Genomic DNA, 25,019 nt, shown 5'->3' with positions numbered 1-25,019 from the left:
CAAGACTCTTTTTTCCTTCGAGCCGTGCTCTCATTCAATTTTCATCTGTACTCGTCGGTGCACTTCTTCCACAGTCAATAAATCAATAAACGAGACTATCATCTTCAGTATACGATCGATGGTGTTAAAAATGGTTTACTTATTAGTTTCACTGGGAAAGTAGACGCGAAGTTACAACTTTGCCAAGTTGGAAAAACAATCTCATCAAGTCGCATTGTTTTGAAATCCAATCTCCGATTTGGAGCGCTTCACCGTCTAAGAACAACAAAGCGGCCAAGAAGCCGTAACACGATATTAAGTACTTCGACATAACGCAATTAAGGCTCTTGTACACTTGTTTACGAATTCGCTCATTTCGCGAATTTCCATTTCCCCTTTCACAAATTACAATTTTTCCGGGAGACCGACTTATAAAGCGCATCGCATCTATCCCAACCCGTTGGTAAAAATTAATTGCCATGAACATCTAAAAATAACCCCATAATAACCCCGCCGACAAAATAATCTACTTGAGTTTTCTCTCCACTTATCACCGTCAAGTTTCCCCTTCTTCGAAGATTTCATTAAAATTTTTGTCGCCTCACTTTATATAGCATACCAACTATGAAAATAAAAATTCCCCGTCCCTCAACGCTAGTTTCTGAGTTTTGGGGGCGTGGAACTGTAACGGGGATCCATTAGGCAGTCTATTTAACCGGGCGAGTTACACTCATAATAGGGATATTAGCATACCAAAAGCACGTGGAAGCTACTGACGCACACAAGCGTCGTAGGTCTTGCAACAACAACAATTAAAACGTAGAAAAAGGGAAAAACACGAGATGTTGGTTTTTCCGGATGAAAGTACAAAGCTCTTGGGAGTGCTCCACCTGCACGAGAAATGTAAAGAGTTAACTAAGATTTCTTCAACGAGAGAATGTATTTTCAGAGTCAACCAACACATGATATTTATACAGGGTGTTAGGTAGCGTTACGGCCATAGAAAAAAGGGTGATGGAGGCAACCGTGGAAAGTAATGTTTCGAAGTTTTTTTCGGGTTTTCTTGAACCGTTTAAGAGCTGGAAGGCTTTGAATGTGACCAATCAGGGAACAATTTGCATAAGGTTACAAAAATTTGAATCAGAGTTTCTGAAGGAAATTTTTTATTTGAAGTCAAACTGACAGTTCTTATTTTTTATCAGTGGCGTACTTGTTCCATTTTTGTGGACATCACAAATCAAGTTCGTCAAAACGAAAATGTGTTGGGTACAATAAAGGAAACATTGTTGCGTCGTTTATAATCAACAATGTGTTCAACAAGATGGTGGCCATTTTGAACATCTATTGTAGTGTTGCTTTATTGTCTGTTTTTTGAATAAAATTGCGTTGTTTTTCCCTTTTATTGACGCCACTGATTTAAAACTTCAAATGTGACGGGAAAGTGACAAATTATTCGTTTGGTCCAAAAGCTACTTGGATTTCTGCAAAATTGAAAAATTATTTGACGCCATTCTATTGGTCAATTTTAAAGCCTTGTAGCTTTTAACTAAAACGAAAAAAATAAAGTTAATCGCGGATTCCAAGACAGTTTGCCTTCCTTAATTACCCATTAGTCTATGGCCGTAACGTTACCTAACACCCTGTAGAGCGTCGCCGTCGTAATGGAGAAGACGCACCTTGATTTGAATCAAAGTATGTTGTAATTGTAAATTCATCAAAGTTTAGTAATAAAGTTAGTTTCTACGAGTTGGTTCAAACATGTAATCGATCTGAACATCGACATATCAAATGCCACCAAATGTGAATTAAAGGAAGGTAATGGTCGAAAAGTATTTACTAAATTGATAACAAAAATAAAACTGATATAAATAGAAATGTCAATGAAAATTAGATAATGAGAATTCTTTGAACTGAACATTACTATAATAGATGTGTTTTCATATTAGGCCTGGCGCATCCACCAATTTTATGCCTCAAATTTTTAATAGACATATTTACAAAAACTTTGTTTTAAATATTCTTATTTAGTAAAAAAATAGGTGTTGGTACACCACATGTCTTCAATTTAACGGTATTTTATTGTGAAGTTTCAAATAAATACAAATATCAATAAAAATTGGATGAGAATTCTTTAAAATAGAAAAAAAATGATTGATATGTTGTAGACTTCGCATTACTATAATAGATGTGTTTTTTATCCATCAATTTTTATGTGTCAATTTTTTTAAGATACAAGTGTAAAAACGTGGTTTTTATTGTATGAGTGGCTAATTTAAAATACAAGTTTATGAGTGTTTTAAAGACCACAAATGCCATGAAGAAACCTTTTAAACGTCTCAAATTTGTAAGAAACAGATAATTAAAAATCATCTATTATCAAATGTCGTAATAAATACAAGTCGACTGCTGATTTGTCGTATCTAAACAAAAAACGTGCAATAAAACTTTTGTCTACAATCCACATAAAAAGTAGACATTTGCGCTTGCATTTTACAACGCAAAGTAGACGTTTTCTGAGTACTGTTACTTGGCCGCTTAATAGTCCGACAAAATTAAAAAAAACGCTCGTTCTCGATTTTTTTTCAATAAATCACCTATTTCATGGGTCGATTTTTCCACAACAACGAGTCAATTTGATTGAAGGTGAAGTGCAGTTAGGTTTTGTTAACCAAAAAATTGCAACTAGAAGTAGTTTTTAATTGCTTACATTACAAAATTGTAGAAAAAAATAACGTGCGCAAATTCACATTGCCGACAACTCCTAACTCAATCTCTCTTTCAATCGGCAATGTGAATCTTCGCGATGTTAATACGTACACAAATAGCTATTATTGCAAAGTACACTAAACGTCTATTTTTTTAAACAAAACTACGTGCAAAAAGTGCCTAAACTTGAGCTCATTGCTATCAGTCCACTCTACTACGTAAATTTTCGAAAATTGGTGCAAATTAGGCTTTTATTATTTAGGGAGTTAATTAGAGGAAAATTGAATGTAGCAATTTTTAATTTTAAACCTTTGTTAAAGCGCCAACATTTAAAATTAATTAATAATTAATTAAGGATTTATACCTAAATACAGATATAAATAAGGATTTAACAAGTTTTGACAAACTTGCATAGAATTAATGAGCAGTTTGGTTAGCTTCTATTCTGGGTCTGTCAGTGTTGCGACAAGATCAAACGCTTTTGCTGCCGTAATTGAAAATAAAAATTGGTAAAGGCTGCTGCCATTATTTTTTTTAAATGGATTGGTAGTAATGAGCTCTAGTATACTTTCCAAACGATCGAAGATAAAATATTTGTATTAAAAAAAATAGATATACCGAGTGCTCCGCGGATTGTTGCTCGAACCTCCAAATTAAATTGAATTAATAGTGGATTGTGCTATATGAGATTCCTAATTTGAGAGCCATTTTTAGAAGTCACTGTTATTGAAGAATTATTAGCAAAATTTCCCACTTGAAATTTTAAAAGACGGTGTTACTTAAAATTGTAGAACTAACCTAACTTTTTAAATTTAGTTGTGCATGGATAGTACCAAAGATAAACAGGGACCATAAAACTGCTTTAGAAAGACTATTTACAGTAAAAAGTTAAGTTTAGGCACAAAGCGACGTTACACAGTAACGACCTTCATTTTGCAGTCATACAACTTTAGAAATTTCAAGCAGAAAATTTGAAATGTTCAGATTAAGAATTTTCTAGAGCACAATTCGCCATTAACAAAATTTAATTTGACGGTACGGGGAAAGCATGAAAAAATAAAATATTTCCCTATATCAACAATTCACGGAACACCCGGTATGTCAACTTGTGTAGGTATTTAAAACCTCACTGATAACAATAAATATCGTTAAATTGAAGAGATATGGCGTCCAAAAAAACTCTGCTGTACTTATTATTTAAAATAAAAAGCTTTAATTTTACTTCCTCTATAGACTGAAGCAATCTTTACTGAATATTAATAGCGTATCATTTAAAGACAATATTACCGAGAGTGTAAAAAAATCCAACAATAACTGTAAAACTGATGATAACAGCAGGATGTACGAGCTATGTAAAAACATGTTTCAGCAAGAACCGTTCTTTCCCTTCTAAACTTACAGTGGCAAAGTGTTATTACCTTTTCCGGAATAAATATGAATCGCTGCACCGTAATATTGTCTGCATATCAGCAAGTTAAAATATGTCAGTCATTTCCATTGTGGTCTCAAAGCCAGCATTCGTGATGACTTCTGTAACAGTGCTCTTGAATGAATAGCGTAGTTTCAAGGGTCAGGTCGCGCGTGACAAAATATTAGGTTCAAGGTGCAGAGTAGCATGCGAACATCATTATGGGCTTTGCGTTATGATTTAGTGCTATAATACCTGTCGTAGTAGTTTCCTGCAAACGCTCTTCTCCTCGAGAAGGTCATCTACGTGCCCGTATTAATATTTTAATCGATTGTTCGGAGAGAGTTTGTCTGTCCGAACCATCATAGAAAAATTGATGGCGTGACTAAAATCGTTAGAAACGTTGGAATCAATCCTCTTTAATTATTTATAAGGCCGAGGTCTTACCAGCAATTGAAACTAATAAATAAGCCATTCATGATATGTTCTATATTTAGATTAGATAACGGAGTTGCGGCACGTTTCGGTTCTAATGTCGTCGTCATCAAGCTTCAAATGTAAAAATGAACGTTACCTGTAGATGTTTCATATCATAGCAGAAAATTGACCAAGACGGAAACAATCCATTAGACAACTTAAGTAAAACTCCAATCATTGTTGTATGATAAAACCCTTAAATGTAACACCAAAGTGTATAGAATGTAACAATGTACAATCAAAAATTGTGTGTCTCAAAAGAACCAGCGAGCAAAATTTCTGCGTCGACTTTTCAGACACACCTAAATGTTGTTTCTTTCGTTCAGTGGACGCGACAACATGGCGCCATCGCCATTTTGTCACCGAAATTTTACTTGTATAAACGTCCATAGACTAAAACCCTTGTATGGAGTGTATCTCGATAATCACGTAATAAAAACATATTTTGTAACTACAATTTGTGATACAAGAAGGAGCAATCGCATACTCAAAGAAAGAGAAACCAATTTTAATGAGACATTCTGTACAATTTTCATTTTTATTGCCAAATGGATTTATGTCGAAAATGTATTTATTTTCAAATAAACGTTGTAAAACTTTAATCGATAATATCATTACGAGGCCTTCGACACACCGCAATTAAATTTAATTGCGGACACTTCGCTGCCATGAATTTTTTTACGCTTCGAAATATGTCTTGTCGAATTTGGAACAACGGCTTTTACGAGCTTTGTTCAATTTACAATGTTAAAACGCTGCTGGGACCGACGCTTTCACGCACAACGCTACAAATGCGAGATCTATCAAGCTTGAAGTGCATTTGTGGCCAGACTTTATTGGAATAAACGATGATCGATCGAACCCAACCAGATTATTGCTACCTATTCGCACCGACAAAAAATATTTCAGCGAAAGGAAATTGACGCTTTCTGAACGAATTGAGATACAAAAAAGATAATACAGGCTCTGTTTTTGCTTACATGTTGGCGGCACTGTTGGAATTTAAGGTTTCCCTTCACATGGTACCAACACGTAAGCAACTTTGAATTTATGCGTCTGTCCCAAGTTTTCGCAAGCGCAAATAAATTTTTCCTTTTTTCTGCTCGGCTCATGGCGCACGTTCATCACATTTGATCGTCGAAATAGCTTCCATTTCTCCCAACTCCAGCAAGTGTCAAAAATTCTCCTTGCAATTTTTCACAATTAATGCGTTTTTTATTGACCGAAATTCTTGATGATTCCACTTCCGTCAGTGCGATTCTAGTCTTAGGTTTATTAAATTCCATTGGGAATTATATGTCTGGATATTTCGAAGTTCATCGCATCCCGAAATTGAAGCTACTGAAAAAATTGCTCTACTGTTGTTCTCTCGGCGAACAAATAGTTTTAACTTCAGTGAGACTGAGAGGGTTGAGAATTACACCTTCGCCCTTGTAATTTATCGACGGACTTCAGGTGCTCGAATATATTTGTAATAATAGTTAGGTGCGAGGAAGAGGTAGATTTATGGTCCGTTCTGATCATTCGTTCTTGCCTGAGTTCGCTAGATAAATTTTGCATCGGATACACCTCAGGCGCCCCGACTCTCATAAAAGCCCCATATTAATCTCGTTAATATAAACAGAACGAAATTGGTTTAATTCGATTCGGTGGGGAGCAAATTGACCTCTGTACGCACAGGCAATTAAATATGGAAATTATTTTAGTGCGAAATGGAGAGGAAAGTTTAATTGGAAACAACGAATAATAAAAATCCGTCTGTATAATCAGTTGCCTATCCACCTATTAACTTTGTCTTATCGCCACTTCTGCTCCACCCGCAATTTTTCCAATGTCTTGGAAAATCCGCATCCACTTGTCCGTAATTGCATCCCTTGTCGCGATGAAACCACGCGGAGGTCACGATTCGGTGTATTTTTAAGTTGATTAATTTTGACGCCAACGCAAATAAATTTGAATATTATGCAGAGCACGAAATTCGAAATAATTCGAAAAGAAGAGACTCGGATTCCGATGCAAGACTGCAAGCGAAATCCATGAACATTTCGATAACTTTGTTTCGAGAAATGCAGCGATACGCTTTCAGAGGAAATTGAGTAAAAGACATAATCTTGTTTTCGTGACGAATTGTTCCTCGATGTCCGGCGAGGGAGTTTTTTTAGTTATGATCCGGAGTAGCCTTGACCCGATAAAAACATTACGACGTGTCGTTATAATTTCCCCAGTCCTTAATATCATGTATTGCTTGTGATTGTCACGCGATTTGTGTACTCTCGATAAAACAACAAAACATAAAAAATTGGAACGTACGACCTGCCCACGCATCGTTTGAACTTTTAATGTGCAAAGTTTACAATTAACTTGTAACGAAGTATAAACAGCCGGAATCCTTCTCCCAGTCATTTGTGGTGTAATGCTTGTGGGAGGTCAAAGATTCGTACTTTAGCTTCAAAACAAAATTGCGTCTAACTACATACCTGCAAGTGAGACCATGTCAAAGTCATTACATTTTATTAACTAATTCGAGGAAAATCGCCGACATAAAGTTGCAAAATCTCGTTAAACGTCATCAGCACAGTTACCTTGCTCAAGCAGCTGTGCTCTAATAAAACAGTTTGTTTCACATCCAACGACCTTATCTTCGTCAAAAGTTAATTTAAGGTTTAGTAAAAAGCTCCGAAAAAGACAAAGAATCTGTGTCACCAACAGGGCTTCTAAAATGCAGTCTTATAATGCTTGGAACAGAGAGAATCTATCCAAGTGGACAAGTTCTTAGTATTGATTTGCTTTAGAGATAATCGCTAGACGGCGATGCAGTTCAAGAGCAATTAGTAGCATTGAAAAGATTATTGCAACTCGCCCGGCGCATCCACCAAATGTTTACTTTCACAAGTCGAATAACAAGCTTAGATCATCAGCGAATTATTCCGAAATCTACATATAAAATGGGTTTGTTTTAATATTTTACCAAATGTAAAATAAACAAAAAACTTTTTCCATTAGCCCGGTATTTATCTTACCACTTTTGAATCCAAAGTATGATTTGTCTGCAAAGTTATATTATTCACTTTCAACCGAATGCCAACTTTCAGCGACTACATTTATTAGAACGTGATTAATATAAATCGTGAAAAAGTTAAAAACCCATGATAAACGACCCCCTACAGAAAAACCGTCGACACTAGTGAGATTTATCTGCAAATAATAGACGAAAGAAAAATCGTCTGGCCTTTACATATAACGATATAATTTCATAACGTCTCCTCACCACTGAAAGCGCAAAAAAGTCGTTTGCTTTGCCACCACCGAAGGCAATTCTCCCAGTTCTCGTTCCGACATAATTGATTTTATTATTTCAACGAATTCAGAATGATAAACGCAATTAGATCTATTTTATTTGTATTAAAGCGTTATCTTCCTCGAAAAATGACTTTCCTTCCAAATCGAATGGTTTAAGGTCGTAGTCAAAGTATGTTAAACGAACCATTCCTAATTGTTTCCACTCTCTAGAGGCACTTCCTCGAGCAGTTTCCTTCGTCGCACACGCAAAATTTTCATTGCCGCATGTACGACCTATATTGGAAAAACGGCTGCATCTTGGCTAAATGTCAAGCGAGCACACGTGCCCGCTTCAGGTAAATTATGGATTATCACGGATGAAGAGTAAAAAAATGGAGATTCGGAACTTGTGCGTAGACTTGACCTCAATTAACGTTTGATTGGCTCGTCAATTAGCCAATTATATTAGACGCATAAGCAATTATGGGGCATCAAAGTAGACATTAAATTTTCAATGTTTGTACACCTGAATGGACGTGATGTTGCCAACTAATTACAAACTATGGAGGCTGGACTTTAAGTTTGAACAAAGGGTCACTGTTTAGTTAACTTTAAGTGAGTTGTTAACGAACATATTCAAAGAAATTGCTCACGCTGTATATGCGCAGGAACGCTGTACACGTGTACATTTTCATCACGTCTTTGTTATTAAAATTTTGCCAATTACAAAACATCAAAAGCCTGAATTAATTTTGAGCATATTGTTAAAATGTCAACAAATCTTAATCAGCACGGTTACCGAAATATTTTTAAAAACGAAGACTAACAACCTCCAAAAATCTACTTGTCGAGCGCAGCTATTTTTTTGAAATCTGAGATAGGCACATAAGGTTTGTTGTTTTGTCTACACCCAGGTCCTCTGAGCAAAAAGTGAAGCTATTTTCTGTTTGTTTGTACAGAGCAGCCTGTCCAAGTGCAGATTCGTGTAGCTTAAGCTACTCTGGCAGGTAGAGTAGAAGTAGAAAGTGTAGGACAGTAAGTGAAGCAATAAAATAAAAAATAGTGTGATAAGCGTGAGTGAATACCATGAAGCTTTCAAAGATGCTTCGCCCCATTTCGCCCTACCTAATCACGTTTATATTTATTTTATTATTACCTCTTTTTTCTCGTTAAAAAATCATAAACTTTATTAAAGCAGTCTTTAAAAATGTAAAACATACCAAAGCTGCTTTGTGACATCACACTAGGTGCTCGAGTAGCTTGTGCACAGAAATCAACAAATCTGCAGTTGACGAAACAACTTGCGTTACATACATTTATTGTCTTTCTTATGGAAAAATGAGTTTGGTTTTCCTTAAGAAAATTTACAACTAAGAAGGCATAACTTAAGTGGTGAGGGTTGACCAAAATACGACGATCTACTGTAAGGTGTTAGTAGCGCTGGTTCCTAAAAAATACATTTATTAGTGCGCAAGCAACTGTATTCTAACCAACGGAACGTGCTTTTCACGTCTGACCTGTCAAACTGACGTATTGAATTCGATTCGGCTTTGAATGAAATTCTACGAAAGAACCCAAAGTTTAAAAATTTAGAGATAATGTAGCAACAGCGACATCTAAAACCTGGACGCTTTCTTTTACCTTTTGTAATGCACGTATTGAATACCCTGTTGGCTATCCTGAGTTTTAGTATTGGTAGTTCACATACCTTTAATAATATCCGCTCAAGCGATCGAAGCGCTTACGCCAATGCCAGGACTGTTCTCGATCCATTTTTGATAAATCTCATCAAGTACAGACAAAGTAGGTACTAAGGTTAGCTAGAAACGCCAAGACCGCTTTTACTTTAACTTTAACTTTAAGTTCTGGTTAAATTCCATGGTTGCCATTGTCTTGGCAATCGTATCAAAGGTGTTTAACTATGTACAGTTTAGTGTTTACTTACAAGTGGTGCCTCTTGCAACTGAGGAGTGAGGTTAGTTCTTGACAGCGACCTTGGCACAATTTTGGCTCCACAATTCACAGAAAAGTCTTATGAGCCTCCAAAAACTCCAACTCCACTTGACAACACAATTAACTGTAAAATCGCAGTTTTTTTACAACTTCACTTAAAATCACAGCCTTCTCAGACCACAGGTTGAACTTACCGCGACATACGTCATTGGATCGCCAACCCAACGCAGAAAAAAACTCTGTTCCGATGCGTGTTATTTAAATTTAAATTTATTGAAATTAATAAAAGTGTGTAGTTTCTCTGAATTGTGCTTAGTTTGAAAATACAACAAAATCAAAAAATTAAAAATAGACAAAAATACCCGAGTCAGTAGTGCAAGAATTATCTAAATTAAAGTTCATTCAAAATTTATTCTAAACAGAAAATACACACACGGCGGCCTTAGATTGTGTCCCACGACCCTAAAACCGGTCTGTAAATTGAAACCAATTAAATTAACTAGTGACTAGTTTAATGCCCACGTTGGCACCCTTGCACTTCAGCGCTAAGTTCAAGTAAGTCATCAAAGTGTGCTGTGGAACGAACCAAAATGGAGTTGTAAAATTCTTTATTTGATAATTTAGTGCCAGTTTGTAATCAAATTCGTGCTTGTGAATAATTTAAGTTCAAACTTTGTTTCTGGACTTTTAATTCAATGTGAATTGTGGTGGTGGTGGTGGCCCCTAGTGTCCTAGCGGGGACCGAGACTCGGAGCAAATGGGGTAAGAATATGTAAAAATATTCAAAGCAAGGGTTGTACTAACAAAAATTCTTGATTCCTTTAGTAAGTTGCGACAACACAAACACTCGGCTCATTAGCAACTCCGTCAAAAATGGGATGTAGCCACTTGTATACAGAGGGATCCACGCATACAGGTATGCGGCGTTACATTTTAAGCTAAGCTGGCGCTTTTATAGCCGCTGTAGTATTTAGTAGTGTTTTCGGAAGATTTATTATTTTCATTGCAGCCTCTTGCCCCCATCTCATAAAACACTCCATTACTTTTATAATCCGAACTTTTTATTTATGGCCCATTTTGGGGACACGTCTGTTCCGATAAAAATTCAATGCTGTTGACATAAAAATCTCAGTCTCTTATCCACCGGACGTCATCCAAGTCAACTACTTCCCGTTCTAAACCCGTGATAATGAGGTAATTTGCAAAGCGCTGCTCCATTTCACCCCATGAACCTTAACCCAGTTACTTTTTTTACCCCAATCATTCTCACTAGTTTTCCGTGTTGTAATGAATGATTCCCGTAATTATGTCGGGATCAGTCGGGGTGATTTTCGCGTGACGGAACGGAAGTTTCCGGTTCATTGCGAGGGAAATTCGAGGGAAAAATGCGAGTCTTTGAAGCGGCTGTTTACAAAAATCTTCTCGTACTTCTTTTTGTGAGCATTGAGAGGAAGTTTTTTTATTGTTGAAGAATCGTCCTCACTGCCACAAAAAGGATGTACGTGTTAAGAAATTGAAACTGGGATGCATCGTACTAATGAAAGGCCTCGTTAGTTTTGTTTGAGCTGGTTTGGCGGAATTAACTTTATTATTTTGGTGCAGAAGGGAGTTTTGCTGTGATTATAGTGAAATTGAAATGGGCTCGAGATTCTTTGCAGGCATTGAAAGATCATAATAAGCATAATGAAGATATCTCATAACATCAAATCCAGAGGCACTTTAATCAGTAAACTTGTTCCTTGGACGATATTTGATATGTATTTGGTTGTTCTAATTTTTTTGAAAACACTGTGGTCTCTTTAAGGAGTTGATCAGTTTTACCTTTGGATTGCACAATCGATACCTCTCCTCTGTTTTCTATTTTTAGCAGTAGTTTGACTAGCCATTGTCTGTATATTTGGAAATTGAATCGAATTAAATGGTCCGCGTCCGATCCGCGCAATTTTTCATCGATTAGGAGGTCGAACCAAATAAAGTAACGTATTATCGCTTGGGGATTAATTTCGGAAGTTTATTTCGGGACAATTACGGCTCCATCACGATTCATTTTTAAATAAATTTCCCGAAAAGAGGTAGTATCCAGGGATCTCTCCCAGAAACTTTTCGGTGTTAGCTCCGTCCCGCTGGTGCTGGTCGTATTTTTACGCCTTTCTAATTACCGTTTTCGTCGTCGAGACCGGAACGAAAATGTAGATAATCACAACTTTACCTCTTCGTCAACTAGAACAAACTTTGCACGCCCGTTAAGCCCGGATTTTCCGGATGCATCAATTCCAGACGGTGCCTTAGGTGTACGTTTGGCATATTGATCCTCTTCAAGTACGTAAAGTAGTTGGGATCTCTCAAAATCGCGACCTGTTTATCATTACGGAAACGGCTTCATAAATCTCCGGTAGCGCCGGCAAAATATACTAGGATCGGGGGATTTCCCGTCACGAAGTTAATTTTGACAGGTGTGAGTTGACAGTGACGGATACTCCCTGAAGAACCCTGCGAGCCGTGTTCGAAACTTGATAACATCAAAGCTTTGGGGAGGGAAAACAGAAAGACAACAGCTGATTGTAAATCCTCTAATAGTAAAACAATAAATAATCCAGCGAAACAATAACAATATGTCACAGAATTAGGAATGTCGAGTAATTGACTTTGTTCGTGTCTAGACTTAAAATTAAGTACACCAAGAGAAAACTGTTGGCGGTAGAAGTTAAGTTTCTTAATTCTTCCACCAACAAAACAATAGATATGATTTCAACGCTACATCTAAAGTATCACATGTAGATCCTAAAAAGCTTTGTGCTTTTATTTATTAAAGCTTTCAGCTAAGTAGTCAACCTACGCAAATACTAACTCGCACTTTCTCACATAATACTGAATGAGTGGTAACGTCAAAGCCTTATCGGACTCAATAGAAAACTGTTGCGATAATGAAAATTTCTCATTTGCTTTTAGAGCAACCCGGCCGCCAACAAAACTGTTTTCATAACACTCCAACAATAGGCAAAATTAAATTAAAACTTTTTCTGCTTTTTTTAGGAATGTCCTCTAAAAACAGATATCGAAACGCGGTAATTATAATGAACGCTCGTAAAAAATTGAAGGACCAAGGGTAAATATAGAGAAATGGAAAGGTCAGTCATGAATTATTAAACACAGTTTTTTGCTCCATCAAAGTCTGAATAAACAAGTGCGAATTTGCCAGTTTTGTGTTGCACCATCACAAGGTAGGTTCTCTTACTTTCGGGGCTTAATTGACAATGACACGCGGAATTAGAGGTCTCGTGCTACAGAGCGGTAAAAACTGATTTGGGATAAACCGAACATTTATTCTCAAACTACGGTTCATAGACCTGGAGCAATGGGATTAGTGTAACTTTTGCCTAGCTTGTTTCCAGAAATTCCATTATAGATTTACATAACATTTACTTTAAACAAGTCAGTTTAGCCCTTAATGGACATTTCGGTATCAAACTAAATGCTTCGATTAAAAATGTATCGCAAATATTAAATTGAATTAAGTCGCGTTGAGTGCTCTTAAGTAATTTCGTCTCAAGTGTGCTACAAACACGCAATAAATTCAATTAACTATAAGTGTTTCCGCTGAAAAGTCGTACGAGTCTCTGTAGCACGAGCACATGAATTAATTTCATTTTGTCGAATTTTAAATGAGAACAAGTGAAAATTATAACTTAATGCTTCATCTCCATATTTTACAGCTATCAAGAGTGTAGCGTGGGTGTTCACTTTCACCTTTACAACTAAAACAGCCAATCTACACTCGAAACTATCACTACAACATTTTAAAGCGTCTATCTGAATGCGTCTCACTTCACGATTAACCTATAAAACAGCCATTGTACCTCACTACTACTTAATTTTACAATCTTTTGGTGTCAGGATCCCTAAAGAAAATTCGGCAACATAACGAAAAATTGACTAATTACAGCGCGATCAGCCTGGTTTTGCTGTTCTGCCACTTCTCTTGCAGCTTCCTGTGCTCCTCCATGTCCTTCTCTGTGATTTGTCTCACCTGCCCAATCTTCCTGGGGTCTAAATTCGCCCCCAAGTTCTGCATTCCTTTTGCAAACTTGGTAAGAGGTGAAAAAACGAGATCTTTGGTGGCACTAGCAACTGGACTCGTGATGTTGGTCAGCTTGTTCTTCAATGCTGACTCGCTTTGAGACTGTGAAATATTCAAAGCGACATCATATTCTGAATTGGAACGTTTCTCGAACCTTTGCTCCGATGGTTTCAGTTCGGGATCGTCGACTTCGCCAGACGAGTGGCTAAGTTTCTTGTCGAGTCTTAGCGTGTTCGGCGGTTGCTTCTTGGTGTCGAACCCCTCAGAGTTGATTTGAATTTCGGGCGCTGCGTTTTGTAGCGACACATTTTGCATTATACTGCTAAGTTGTACACTGTCAACTTGTGAAGAGTCTTCGCGAGTCAACAGATTCTGTTTTGGTTCGAGAGTCACTTCGAGAGTGTCGCTGGTGTTGCCCATCACGATGCCAACGCTCGGTAAAAAAGCGTCGCTTTTGACTTCGCCGGTCAAAATGGTGTTCTCGGTTACTTCTTCAGCTTGCTCGATGCTTCGGTTTCCGCTAGAGCTAGAATCGGTGGCGAAATGTAAAGAGCCGGTTTCCGTCGTGTTTGGCTGGAAAATGGAGTTTTCGTAGTCGTCGTCAGTGTCGCTGGAAGACTCTTTGTTCATTCCAATGGTGAAATTTGCTTTCCTGAATTTGTTCTTCTTAAACGTGTTGCCGATTTTATTTAGCTTACTGAATTGTTGGGTCATGTTTGAAATAGCTTTGGAACCTTTAGAAATGCGATTTTAACAAAGCTTAAGTCAGTTTTGGGAGAACTTACCGACATTTCGAAGGGATAATAACTGACCCTCTGACACGTTGCGAGTCATTTGAGGCAAGCCAACGATATCCAGATAAATGCCGGTTCTATGACCGTCGTCGTTGATGACTTTCGACTTCCGGCGATCCAGACACTTGACGGAACTGAAGGGAATTGGTGGTAACCCGCAAATATCCAGAGCTACGATGAATGCCTCACAAATCGCCTTCAAGGATTCTACAAAAATGAAGCGTAAGATTTAACATGCAACACGACCTCCCTTACCGATTTCTTCCTCTTCATTCTTTATAATCACTGCCATGTTATTAAAGAACCTCAAATGCGTCGATCGGAACATGTGGTAGTACCCCAGAACGTCATCAACTTTGTAGTTTATTCGAATGCAGAACCGATTTTTCGTTGCTTTAAACAACGAGGCTCCAGCCTCTGGAACGCCACACTCAAGCAACGTTACATCTTTCAACAGAACTCTTTGGTACTTGGTAACTTTATCAACTTGGTCGTCGTAATCGGCGACAAAGTACGAATCTTTCGTTAAGATTAAAATCGAGTCCATTTCGGTCTCGTTGGGGTCACCCGTCGACGGGTCTGCGTTGATTAAACCCCAAGAACCCAAGACCAGCTCGGGTTGGTTGATCAACATTTTCTTGCAGTCTTCGATTAGGAGTTTAACGTGTTCGGCGGTGGCAGCACTATCTTCTTCGAGCTGCGTTTTGGATTCGTTGAAATTCTCTTCGGACACGACGTTGCCTGAAGAAAGAAGTAAGTAAGTACAGGAAGAGTGAAGATTTGAGACTTACCGAGCATGAGGTCGATGGTGCCTTGACGAGTCGAGTCTTTGAAACGGCTAAGATAGTACCTAGAACGTGACAAATGTTGAAAAGGTGAAAAGGAGGAAATGAAATTAATGATTAAGATTGTGAGTGATGTTAGGTACCGAAGAACTAACACAGCTTCAGTCTTGTTCTATGTTAATCGTCAACACTGTCAAAACTGACCTAGAGAACTGGTATAAGACGTTCGCGAATTCGAATTCCTGTTGGAGTGCTATTTGAGGCGAGTACGATGGAGGTTCATTAGGCAGAATTTCGCTCGCAATACAACCTAAGGTTCTCAAATTCGCCCAAAAATCTTGGATTTCGACATCGTTCAACCGGCTGCCTTGCATTATATCTAAACAACACTGGCGAAGCGAGTCTTTAAAGTGATTTTTGTAGTATCTACACATAAATGGAGCGATAGTTTGGGGAAGTTCCATCGTCGAGACTTACCTATTGGCTGAGTTCATGCCATCTTTCATGATTCCGGTGAACTTGCGCTCGCCAGTCCTAGTGTAGTCACCCTGGAAAAAAATATTTTGCGTGTTTCTAGTTTATCCTAGTTGCATTTACCTTGAGAGCGTTGGTACCAGCATACTGCCTGCTGATGGTGTCCCCGTTGTTAGCCCAAAGCAGTTGAAACGTGCTCTTGATGCTGTTCGGCATAACACCCTCGGGGGTAATTAATCCTAGCTTACAAAATTGCATCTCCATCACAGCTTTACCTATTGCAGTCTATCAACAAAAATAGATTTGGAGCCTTAACACCAACAAACCTGAACCACGTTCGTCCGATCGAGGCAATCGATACAGTTGACACGAAAAACCCCATTCTGTGAGCAAATATGACCTTGTTTGTCCCTCCAACAGTAATTCATATCTTTAATCACATCACCAAGGGCGTTGATCAAGATGGACACGTTTTCGAAATGCATTCCTCTACTAAACAAAGAATTAGACCATGAAACTCGGTGAGGTAACTACTCACCAATACTCGTGGAAATCGAAAGTAACATAAGTGAGAAAAGGACTATTATAATGCAAGATGTACGTTGAATAGGCGTCGAAAATCACCTTTTCTTTGCCTGTTTGGTCGATGAGGTTGATGGCACAAATAGGACCGTACTTTTGGACTTCGTTGGAAAAATGCTTCTCGAAAGCGACCTTAGTTTCGGCTTCCCCCTTATCGATTCGAGGAGGAGGTCTGTATTTGTACCCTGGTTGTGACCAGTAGACTGGTACCGAACCTCGGACTTGTACGAAAGAAACTTCGTGTGATTTATAAGCTACCAGTTGCTCTGTTTCAACGTAGTTTGCGCATTGACCATCTTCATCAACTCCTCTTCTTTTATATCTCGTGCCAGCACGGAAGCGACTCCGGCGAGACAAAATGCAGAGAGTGAAGATTTCGTAGTCTTCATTATTCGACTGGAAGTCTTTGGGGAGATCCACACGGCAATTTTCGATTTGAATGTAGCCTTGGATGATGGGGAGAATCCAAGGATTACACAGAGGGTTCTACAAAGAAATCACTAACATTTGTTTTTGTTAAACGACTACTTACATCAAGATCTAGGAGGTCCTTCAGCATGTGTTTATTCCAGAAGAACCGGTCATCGATTGTCTTCCACCCCATCGAACCCTCCAAATTCTGTTTGTCCAACACACACAACCTTTGTAAAGAGTTCGTCAAGTCCGTAGTCCGCGAAAAGTAAAAAGAATTCGTATCAGTAAAGATCTTGTGAAACTCCTCCACGATTTGCCGCTCGAATCTTTCCTTATCTTTAAAATCCTTCTTTTTGGGAGTCCCGGTGGCCATCGCAGCCGCTTGTTGCGTCGTCGACCTGATTGTGTTCCCCGCACTCTTCAACGTCCCCCACGTCTTCGTCAAAGCTGCATTTTTCTGAATATCAAAAATCGAATTCGTGTTTTTTTTCTGAGTATAACTTTTATGTTTTGGACATGTCTGTAGGTTGAGTTCCACATTTTCTGGTCCCAACGGCACGAAAACTACTGACTTTATTTTGAAGACATCATTATGGCCGTGGAGTTTCCCCACTGGAAGACTTTCTTTGATAAGAAGAAGACGAGGTTCAAAAACTGAAGAGTGCTCAATTTTTCCGATGATTCCGTCGCAAAAACCGAGACAGATCGGGTCGTCAGCGTCGGCCAAGTCCCAACCTAGAAATTGAAAAATTAAATGACCTCGCGGTAAACATGAACTTCCGGTAATTTATTTTGATAAGGTCTAAAGTGCGAGTTTTGCGTGCTAATGGACACGTGACGAAGAAGAAAGTGAGCTAGAAAGTGAAGTTAATTGATGCGCACAAGTTTAATTATTTTCCATAGAAGACGCAACTTGCTTGGGGGGTTTGGGGGCGCAAGGTGATTTTAAATTGATTGTATGTTTTGTTTAGACGCGGAAGAACAAAAAAGGAGTAGAATTGAACCTCAAGAGTTTATTTCTCTTCGTTAACAATGTGGAGACACGAAAACTGCTGCGCTATAATACTTCTGGGATTACTGTGTATTATTTTAGAAAGTTTCAAAGATTTAGTAAATGGAGTGGATGCTCCATTGAACGCAAACCGCAATTTACTACGAGTTATAAAAAAACTTCCTAAAAGATTTAACAATGAAGCCATTTATCAAACACGAGTCTCAGGCGTTCTGTTAATCCTGATATGTTTACAAAGGATTTTCCGGTGGTGCTTTATTGATCTAAGCAAGTGTCCTCAATAATGTACGAACATTCGATGTGTATCTATTTTTGGTAAACCTAGAGACCACGACGATGTAGGTTTTCCATTGGATTAACATTGAGCAAATAGATAACGAGATTCCGATCCCACATGTGCTGCCACTGGAATTTGGAGTACCTACATGTTGATTGTTTGAACTGCTTTTGCACTGACGTCGTCACTTTTCTGTAATAAATGATAACAAAACAAAAAACTCGTGAAAGTTCAATTTTTATCATAGTCCCATTTCACGCTCTACATAATCTCTCTTTAAAAATTCCAATTTCATTCAAAAAAAGGGTGACATTCATTTTTTCCAGTCGTCAATTTAATTAGTGACAATGGGCTATAAATAAAAATAAGCGAAATGTGAAATCACGGTTTTATGGGGTCCCGCCGCCTATCAAATTACCAAAACACAACCCGCAATTAAATAATAATAGCCTCACACGTTACATCATGTGTTGGAATGTCAGATCTTCGTGATTTTTACCTGTTTTCGGTATGAATGCACCAGTTTGTCTGTCCCACCACAAAGAATATTCACCACTTATAAATATATAAAAATCGTTTGTCCGAAATAATTCCATGTTGTCAACTTATCGACAACCAACGTCCACCTTGTCACACGAAACTGCACAATTTGTTGTCATTCTGTTACTGTAAACAAAGAGGGACAACACCAACACGTCTTCCCACTTTCCCACTTCGAAAGCTACAATCGATGCGCGTACGCTTGCGCATCTTGCCCAATTCTACGAAAATGATTTCATTCAGGAGATTTCGGGAAAAGAGTGACGTCAGAGGGAAAGAAAAACATTGATAAATGTCAACTTTTATTCGGAAAACTACATTATTGCCTTTGTGTGCGTCTTTTCTTCGGCTTGTACTTCTCCCAGTGCCGGTGGTTGACTGAGGAGAAGTCTGGACAGTTTTCAGCCAAGTCTTTTAAGTATTTGGATAGTTTGAGAAGTTCAGTATCTTTATCCCGATTCAAGTGGGCTTGGCGGAAAGGGCGGATTCTTAGTCCATTTTTAGGATTCATTATGAAATTCCGGCGGATATCATCAAACATGATTGTGTTTTTCGCGTTGTATTGCTCAAACTTCCCCCAAATTACCCCGAGAGGCTTCACCTGGAAAAAACAGTGAGTTTGGGACTAAAACAAGAGAAATAGTTACATCCATGACCCCGTATTTAGGGGTGTGCACCGAGATCATTGCCCAGGAATCTAAATAAAACGCGATTTTATAGTTGCTATTGGTGGATACTCCCAATAACTTCATTTTTTCTTCAATCCACTTCATTCCAGTGGCTGACCAGATGACAATATCGTAGTCATCGTAAGCGGACGTTAGAAACTCGTGTAAATAAGGCCTCATGAGTTCGGCGCCCGTCTGAGCAGTTGACCTGTGGTCAAACAAAGTATAATCTATGTCCAACACTAGGAGTTTCTTGTCTGGTCTTGGCTCATTTAGTATATTTATTTTATATTCCTTAATCCTCTTTTCTATCTTGGCTAAATAAACTTCTTGATTTTCCATCGCGATTTCTTCGTCTTCTATATCTAAGTCGTTTACTACTTCTGGCAAATCTTGAGGAGCTGTGTTTGCCTCCACTATATCCTCCTCTAAAGACCCCATCATCATGATTTTAAAACCGGGCTTCAGCTTCAGTTGACCGATTTTACACTCCTCGTCCGGGGTCTTCCCTAGAAAAACTTTATTAGCCTGGGAACGCCACAAAAGGGCCCAAACCTTTCAGTTTGAGGTTCAGGAGTTTCTGTCTTTCCGGGCGCACCCCCGTTTCTTTTTCTATCGCGCTTTTTAACACCGCGACCGTATCGTTCTCTGTTAATTCGATTTCGTACTCTTTTCCACTCCATTTTACGAATATTTTGTTGGTTGTTTCCATTTTCAAAACAAGACGTTCAGTTTGACAGATGTCAAAACGGAGACGCTGAAGTTTCACCTTCCACTTCACTTACCTTCTCATAAGTCCAGTGGAATTTCTGTCATGACATTTGAGGTTAGGTTTTTTAGGTTAAATATCAAAAAATGCAACACGACGTGTCGTACGTGTCTTGTAACTGCAATCAAACACCCACAGCGGCTCATTGGGGCGAAAACGATTTAATTTGTTACGCAGCATGTAACGCAGTGATGATCTACGACCCAAAAGTGAGGTTATGTAGTGAAATTCTCACGTTTTTACTCTTTTTCTCGTAGTGGGGCTCCGGGGGCAAAGTGGTCGCTACTCTAATCCAACACACGAAACGTGTGAATTCTGTCAGGTGGTTGACAGGAGCTAGAGATGAGAATGAGCTAGTTTCAGGCTCCACTGACCACACAGCTATTGTTTGGAGCTACCATGGAGGCACATATTCTTCTGTTGTTCTTAAAGGACACGAAAGTAACGTGAATTTAGTTGATGGTTTGTATACCGGAAACGGCGCTACTGTTGTCACCGCGGGAATGGATTCAACAGTGAGGATTTGGTTGAGGAAAACAGGATCAGGTTGTACAGCCTGTTGTCACTGCGACAATAATCTAATTGTGGGTTTTAGATGAGTTTTTATCATATCAAAACATTAATTACGGGTACTCGATTTGCGTAGGCGTAAAATTGTCGTTTTTGGCTCAAGACACGTTGATTCTTGCCTGTGCTGTTGACAACTCTAAAATTGATTTGTATGTTGATCAAGAGCAGTTTGAACACGCTGTAACTTTGAAGGGGCACGAAGATTGGGTCAGAGGACTAGATTTTACAACAGGTACAATTCAGTCTTTAAAGATAAACTCTTAGCTCGTTTTTTAGACAAAGATGATTTAATTTTGGCATCGTCATCCCAAGACTGTTATATCCGTCTCTGGCGCATAACTCCTCACAACTCCGAGTTTCACCTTGACGACATAATAAAAACCAAGGACAGGACCTACAGAGTCTTCACCGACTCTATTTTAACAGGTCACGAAGGGTGGGTCTACTCAGTTAATTGGAGTCTTACCTCCTCTCAGTTACTATCGTCTTCTCTTGACAAATCCATGATTATCTGGGAGCTAGATAAAGACAGTAACTTATGGGTGGAGAAAATCCGCGTTGGGGAAGTCGGCGGTAACACTTTGGGTTTCTACGGGGGCGTTTTTAGCCCCGATGGCCGCAGTATTCTAGCTCACAGTTACAACGGCGCTTTTCACATTTGGAGTAACGAAAATGAAGAATGGAGCCCGTGTGTTACAGTAGGGGGGCACTTTGGAGAAGTTACAGACTTGGCTTGGGAGCCTCAGGGAGAGTTTTTGGTAACAGTGTCAACGGATCAAACGACGCGAATTCATGCTCCGTGGTCCAAATCACAACAACCAGTAAGAACTCGGTTTAAAGGTTCATTTTCATTGATCGAGAGTTTTAGGCGACATGGCACGAAATTGCTCGCCCCCAAATCCACGGTTACGATTTGAGTTCAATTGCGATGATATCGCGTTACCAATTTGCTTCCTCTGCGGAAGAAAAAGTGATAAGAACGTTTCAATCTCCTAGAAACTTTGTAGAGAATTTCACAAGAATTTGTAACGTTGTGGATGATGGAGGCGGTGAGAGTGGTCCTAAGGGAGCTTCTGTTCCTTCGTTAGGGTTATCTAATAAGGCTGTGTTTAGTAATGAGAGCGAGGGAGGCGGTGAGGATTCCCATTTCACTGCTGTGTCTCTCACAGGTTTGTCTGGATAACCGTCAGTGTTATTTTAACTTCAAGATTTTAGAACCCCCAACTGAAGAAACTCTTCTTCAAAACACTTTATGGCCTGAGATGCAGAAACTCTATGGTCACGGCTACGAAGTGTACTCTTTAGCGTCGTCTCCGGATGGTCAGTTTTTAGCCTCGGCGTGTAAAGCGACGACTGCGGAACACGCCGCGATTTTACTTTGGGACACGACGAATTGGAAGCAGTTCCAGAAGTTGATATCCCACACTTTAACAGTAGCCCAAATTTCGTTCTCCCCAAACTCTGAGCATCTCCTTTCAGTCTCCCGCGACCGCAGATGGTCTCTTTTCTCTAAAACCCCCCAAAATTTATTTGAGCTCGTTGCCACAACGGACAAGAAGACTTCAATTCACAGTAGAATAATTTGGTGTTGTAGCTGGAGTCACGACTCTAACTTTTTCGCGACGGGCTCTAGAGATGGCAAAGTCGTAGTCTGGACCCGAAACGAAAAAAAACAAGAGAAGAGTGTTTTGGGGGAGTACGAAGCTGCTTCTAAACACTTGGAATTGAAAGGTGAATCAGTGACGGCGGTTGCGTTTGCGCCGAGGTTGATTTCCGAGAGTTATTTAGTAGCTGTTGGGTTAGAAACTGGAATAATTCATTGTTTCAAATGGTCAGTTAAAGCTTGGGAGAGCATTTTAGTTCTGGAGAAATCGTGAGTTTGAGGTATAAATGTAGGAGTGCGTCTGAAGTTTTATTTTAGTTTTGCGCATCATTTAACGGTGAAGAAGTTGGCGTTTCGACCGAATCGTGGAGATGAGGAGGTTCTACAATTGGCGAGCTGTGGAAGCGATCATACTGTTAAAATTTACGATTTTATAATAAAATAGTCGAGCGACTTCTTGGTGTTTTTGTGTCCCACAGGGTTTCCCATGTGGTTCTTTGATATTCGACCATGGTTATTGTAAGATATAATCGGTGTAAAGTGTGCATTGTGCATAGTTTGTATTGATCTTTTGGTTGCGAATTGTGTGCAATGTATCGAACAATAGTTTGTTTACTCAACAATATACAGAAGTCAAACTAATCGATCGTGTATTTGCGAGTTTTTATTTTTTCTGGTTCTATTGTTGGAGCGCTCCCGAAATGGATTTTTTGCGCGTATTTCGTATTTCAATAATAATTCCGTTGAATAAAAGATTAGAGCGCGGAAAGAATGTCAAGATTCCCAAAAAGAACCAACAAGGAATTGCCATTGTCGACGGCAGGTGTAAGTATCCGGCTTAGTTCAGATTGAAAGAATCAGCATAAGCCACCACCAATACTTGCAAGTTGGGAGTTAGTGTAGTGGATTTAGTTGGTGAGATGCGGAGGATCAAGCTACATCCGAGCGTCTCCCGCCTTTATAGAAATTATAATTTTGTTTTGAAACGAAAGTTCCCTATTCTTTCGATAATTCTTGTTCTTTTCATATTTCAGTAGTACCAACCCTCGATAGGTCATCATAATAAGACTAAAAAAACGAGACGTCGAGACAAAATGCTAATCAAAGTCGCGCCCAGTTATTCGCTTCTTTAGCACACCGACATCAAAGAGTAACTGTATTATTGTTCAAGACTCGCCCGTCTTTTACATAATGCCGAGAGCTTCAACTCGGTTTTAGCTATATTAAAAATTACTTAATTCCAAGGGACGAGGCTATTCATCAAAATAAATTATAGCGCCGAATTTCGTGAAACAAGAGCATGAAAGGTTAATTTTTTTGAGCAAAGCGTTGAGTTTTACACGTTGGAGATGCAAAAGCGGATTACACCAAAATTGCATTTTTCGCGAGCAATGCGATGCATATTCTCGGTTGTAATGAAAATTTACAACTGACGGAAGCTGTGCTGTGTTTACAACGCTCACAAAGACAAATGGCCGAGATTCAGGTTTTGGGGGTGTTTAATGATTATAATGATGAAACATTAAGCAGAGAGGCAAGCAAAACTGCTACTACATTTGTTTCACTGATGATGATGGATTTTGAGGTTCATGAGAATATTTTTAATACATAATCATATAATATTTTCAGAAAGATAAAGTGGAGATTTTTGCGCAATAATGTTGCTATTAAATTTCAAACTGTCCATAGAGTAATGTAAATAACAAGTTTTAATAAAAGAGTGCAATTGATTTCTAAATTATTAATTAGAGCGTTTGTGTGCCATTGAGGTTTGGTTAACCCGAGACTAGTTTTCCGCACTGTGGCTCTCATTAGCTCATTATTATGAGTTTATTATTTTATTTTCTCTATGCATTGATCGCGATATGATATAATATAAAACCCTTTTGTTTGCATAACAAAATTAAATATATCGTTTCACGAATTTATCTAATTCGAACTTTATCAACATTCATGTATTTGCAAATTTATAAAATAATTTTCATCTATGGCACTTTAATAAATTTAATTCTTTCCGTTAGCATATTTTTTCGGTGCTTAGGATAAACTGAAATAAAATGTAACTTCTTTTTAAAGTTTCTGTAACGCTATTCCAACTGTTGTGCTCGTGCTGCATTTGAACAAACAATTTAATTTACTTGACTGGGAATAGAAATGAAGTTTGCAACTTACGAGTTATTATTTACAACGTTTTATTTGAGAAAATGGTCTGAAAGTATGCATTTTCTTTGCATTAAAAACTGTAATGGAGTTTTTTATAATCTAAAAATGATAAGCTACTTATAGAATTTAATGGACTGGTACAAAATGTAGGATACTAATTATAAATTTATTATTGAATTTTTTCTCATCATTTTGCACTTTTCATTTAGCACTTAGTAAATACCCAACAAAGCAGAACGACAATTTTTTTATAAAGTTGGTTTTCCTTTCCAAACTCAGTTTTTTTTAAATTTCCAGCAGTTCCAAATTTTCATGAAAGCATAATTCAAAGTGAACTTTATTACTTGCTTGCTTTGAATCGAACTAATATTTTAAATTAAATTGCAGGGTGAATCCAGGAAGCAGGATGCTTATATTCAATTTAATTTCTCAACTTAATTTCCATTAGAAAATATTTCAAATCAGAAACCTATATTTCAGCAGAATGA

The 25,019-nt window shown here is 38.4% G+C and overlaps 3 protein-coding genes across 4 annotated transcripts; 1 reads left to right on the top strand and 2 right to left on the bottom strand.

The window, feature by feature from the left end:
* Positions 1-12,358: 12,358 nt before the first annotated feature.
* Positions 12,359-18,919, bottom strand: sp3 (phosphatidylinositide phosphatase spermathreecae). 2 transcript variants are annotated; one of them, XM_088045499.1, is made up of 11 exons: positions 18,718-18,919; positions 17,048-17,664; positions 16,472-17,001; positions 16,260-16,425; positions 16,057-16,218; positions 15,937-16,007; positions 15,664-15,885; positions 15,466-15,524; positions 14,930-15,415; positions 14,666-14,881; positions 12,359-14,614 (listed from the first exon to the last, which is right to left on the bottom strand). In XM_088045499.1, exons 1-11 carry the CDS (start codon positions 18,812-18,814, stop codon positions 13,740-13,742), a joined length of 3,501 nt encoding a protein of 1,166 aa, XP_087901625.1. In that variant the 5' UTR covers positions 18,815-18,919; the 3' UTR covers positions 12,359-13,739. The 2 variants fall into 2 exon arrangements, with proteins under 2 accessions (XP_087901625.1, XP_087901626.1); XM_088045500.1 differs by lacking the exon at positions 15,664-15,885.
* A 128-nt stretch (positions 18,920-19,047) lies between these two features.
* Positions 19,048-20,138, bottom strand: Ublcp1 (Ubiquitin-like domain-containing C-terminal domain phosphatase 1). Its single transcript, XM_088045829.1, has 3 exons — positions 19,982-20,138; positions 19,406-19,935; positions 19,048-19,359 (listed from the first exon to the last, which is right to left on the bottom strand). Exons 1-3 carry the CDS (start codon positions 20,136-20,138, stop codon positions 19,078-19,080), a joined length of 969 nt encoding a protein of 322 aa, XP_087901955.1. The 3' UTR covers positions 19,048-19,077.
* A 143-nt stretch (positions 20,139-20,281) lies between these two features.
* Positions 20,282-22,822, top strand: Elp2 (elongator complex protein 2). Its single transcript, XM_088045828.1, has 7 exons — positions 20,282-20,404; positions 20,453-20,741; positions 20,791-20,997; positions 21,042-21,586; positions 21,634-21,934; positions 21,981-22,638; positions 22,687-22,822. The coding sequence occupies exons 1-7, from the start codon at positions 20,282-20,284 to the stop codon at positions 22,811-22,813; spliced, it is 2,250 nt and encodes a 749-aa protein (XP_087901954.1). The 3' UTR covers positions 22,814-22,822.
* The last annotated feature ends 2,197 nt before the right edge of the window (positions 22,823-25,019 follow it).

Source organism: Gnatocerus cornutus, chromosome 9 (genome assembly GCF_029298725.1).
Source record: "Gnatocerus cornutus isolate USDA-ARS CGAHR chromosome 9, icGnaCorn1.1, whole genome shotgun sequence".
Classification (NCBI taxonomy): domain Eukaryota; kingdom Metazoa; phylum Arthropoda; class Insecta; order Coleoptera; family Tenebrionidae; genus Gnatocerus; species Gnatocerus cornutus.
This window is presented reverse-complemented; position numbering and strand designations above follow the sequence as displayed.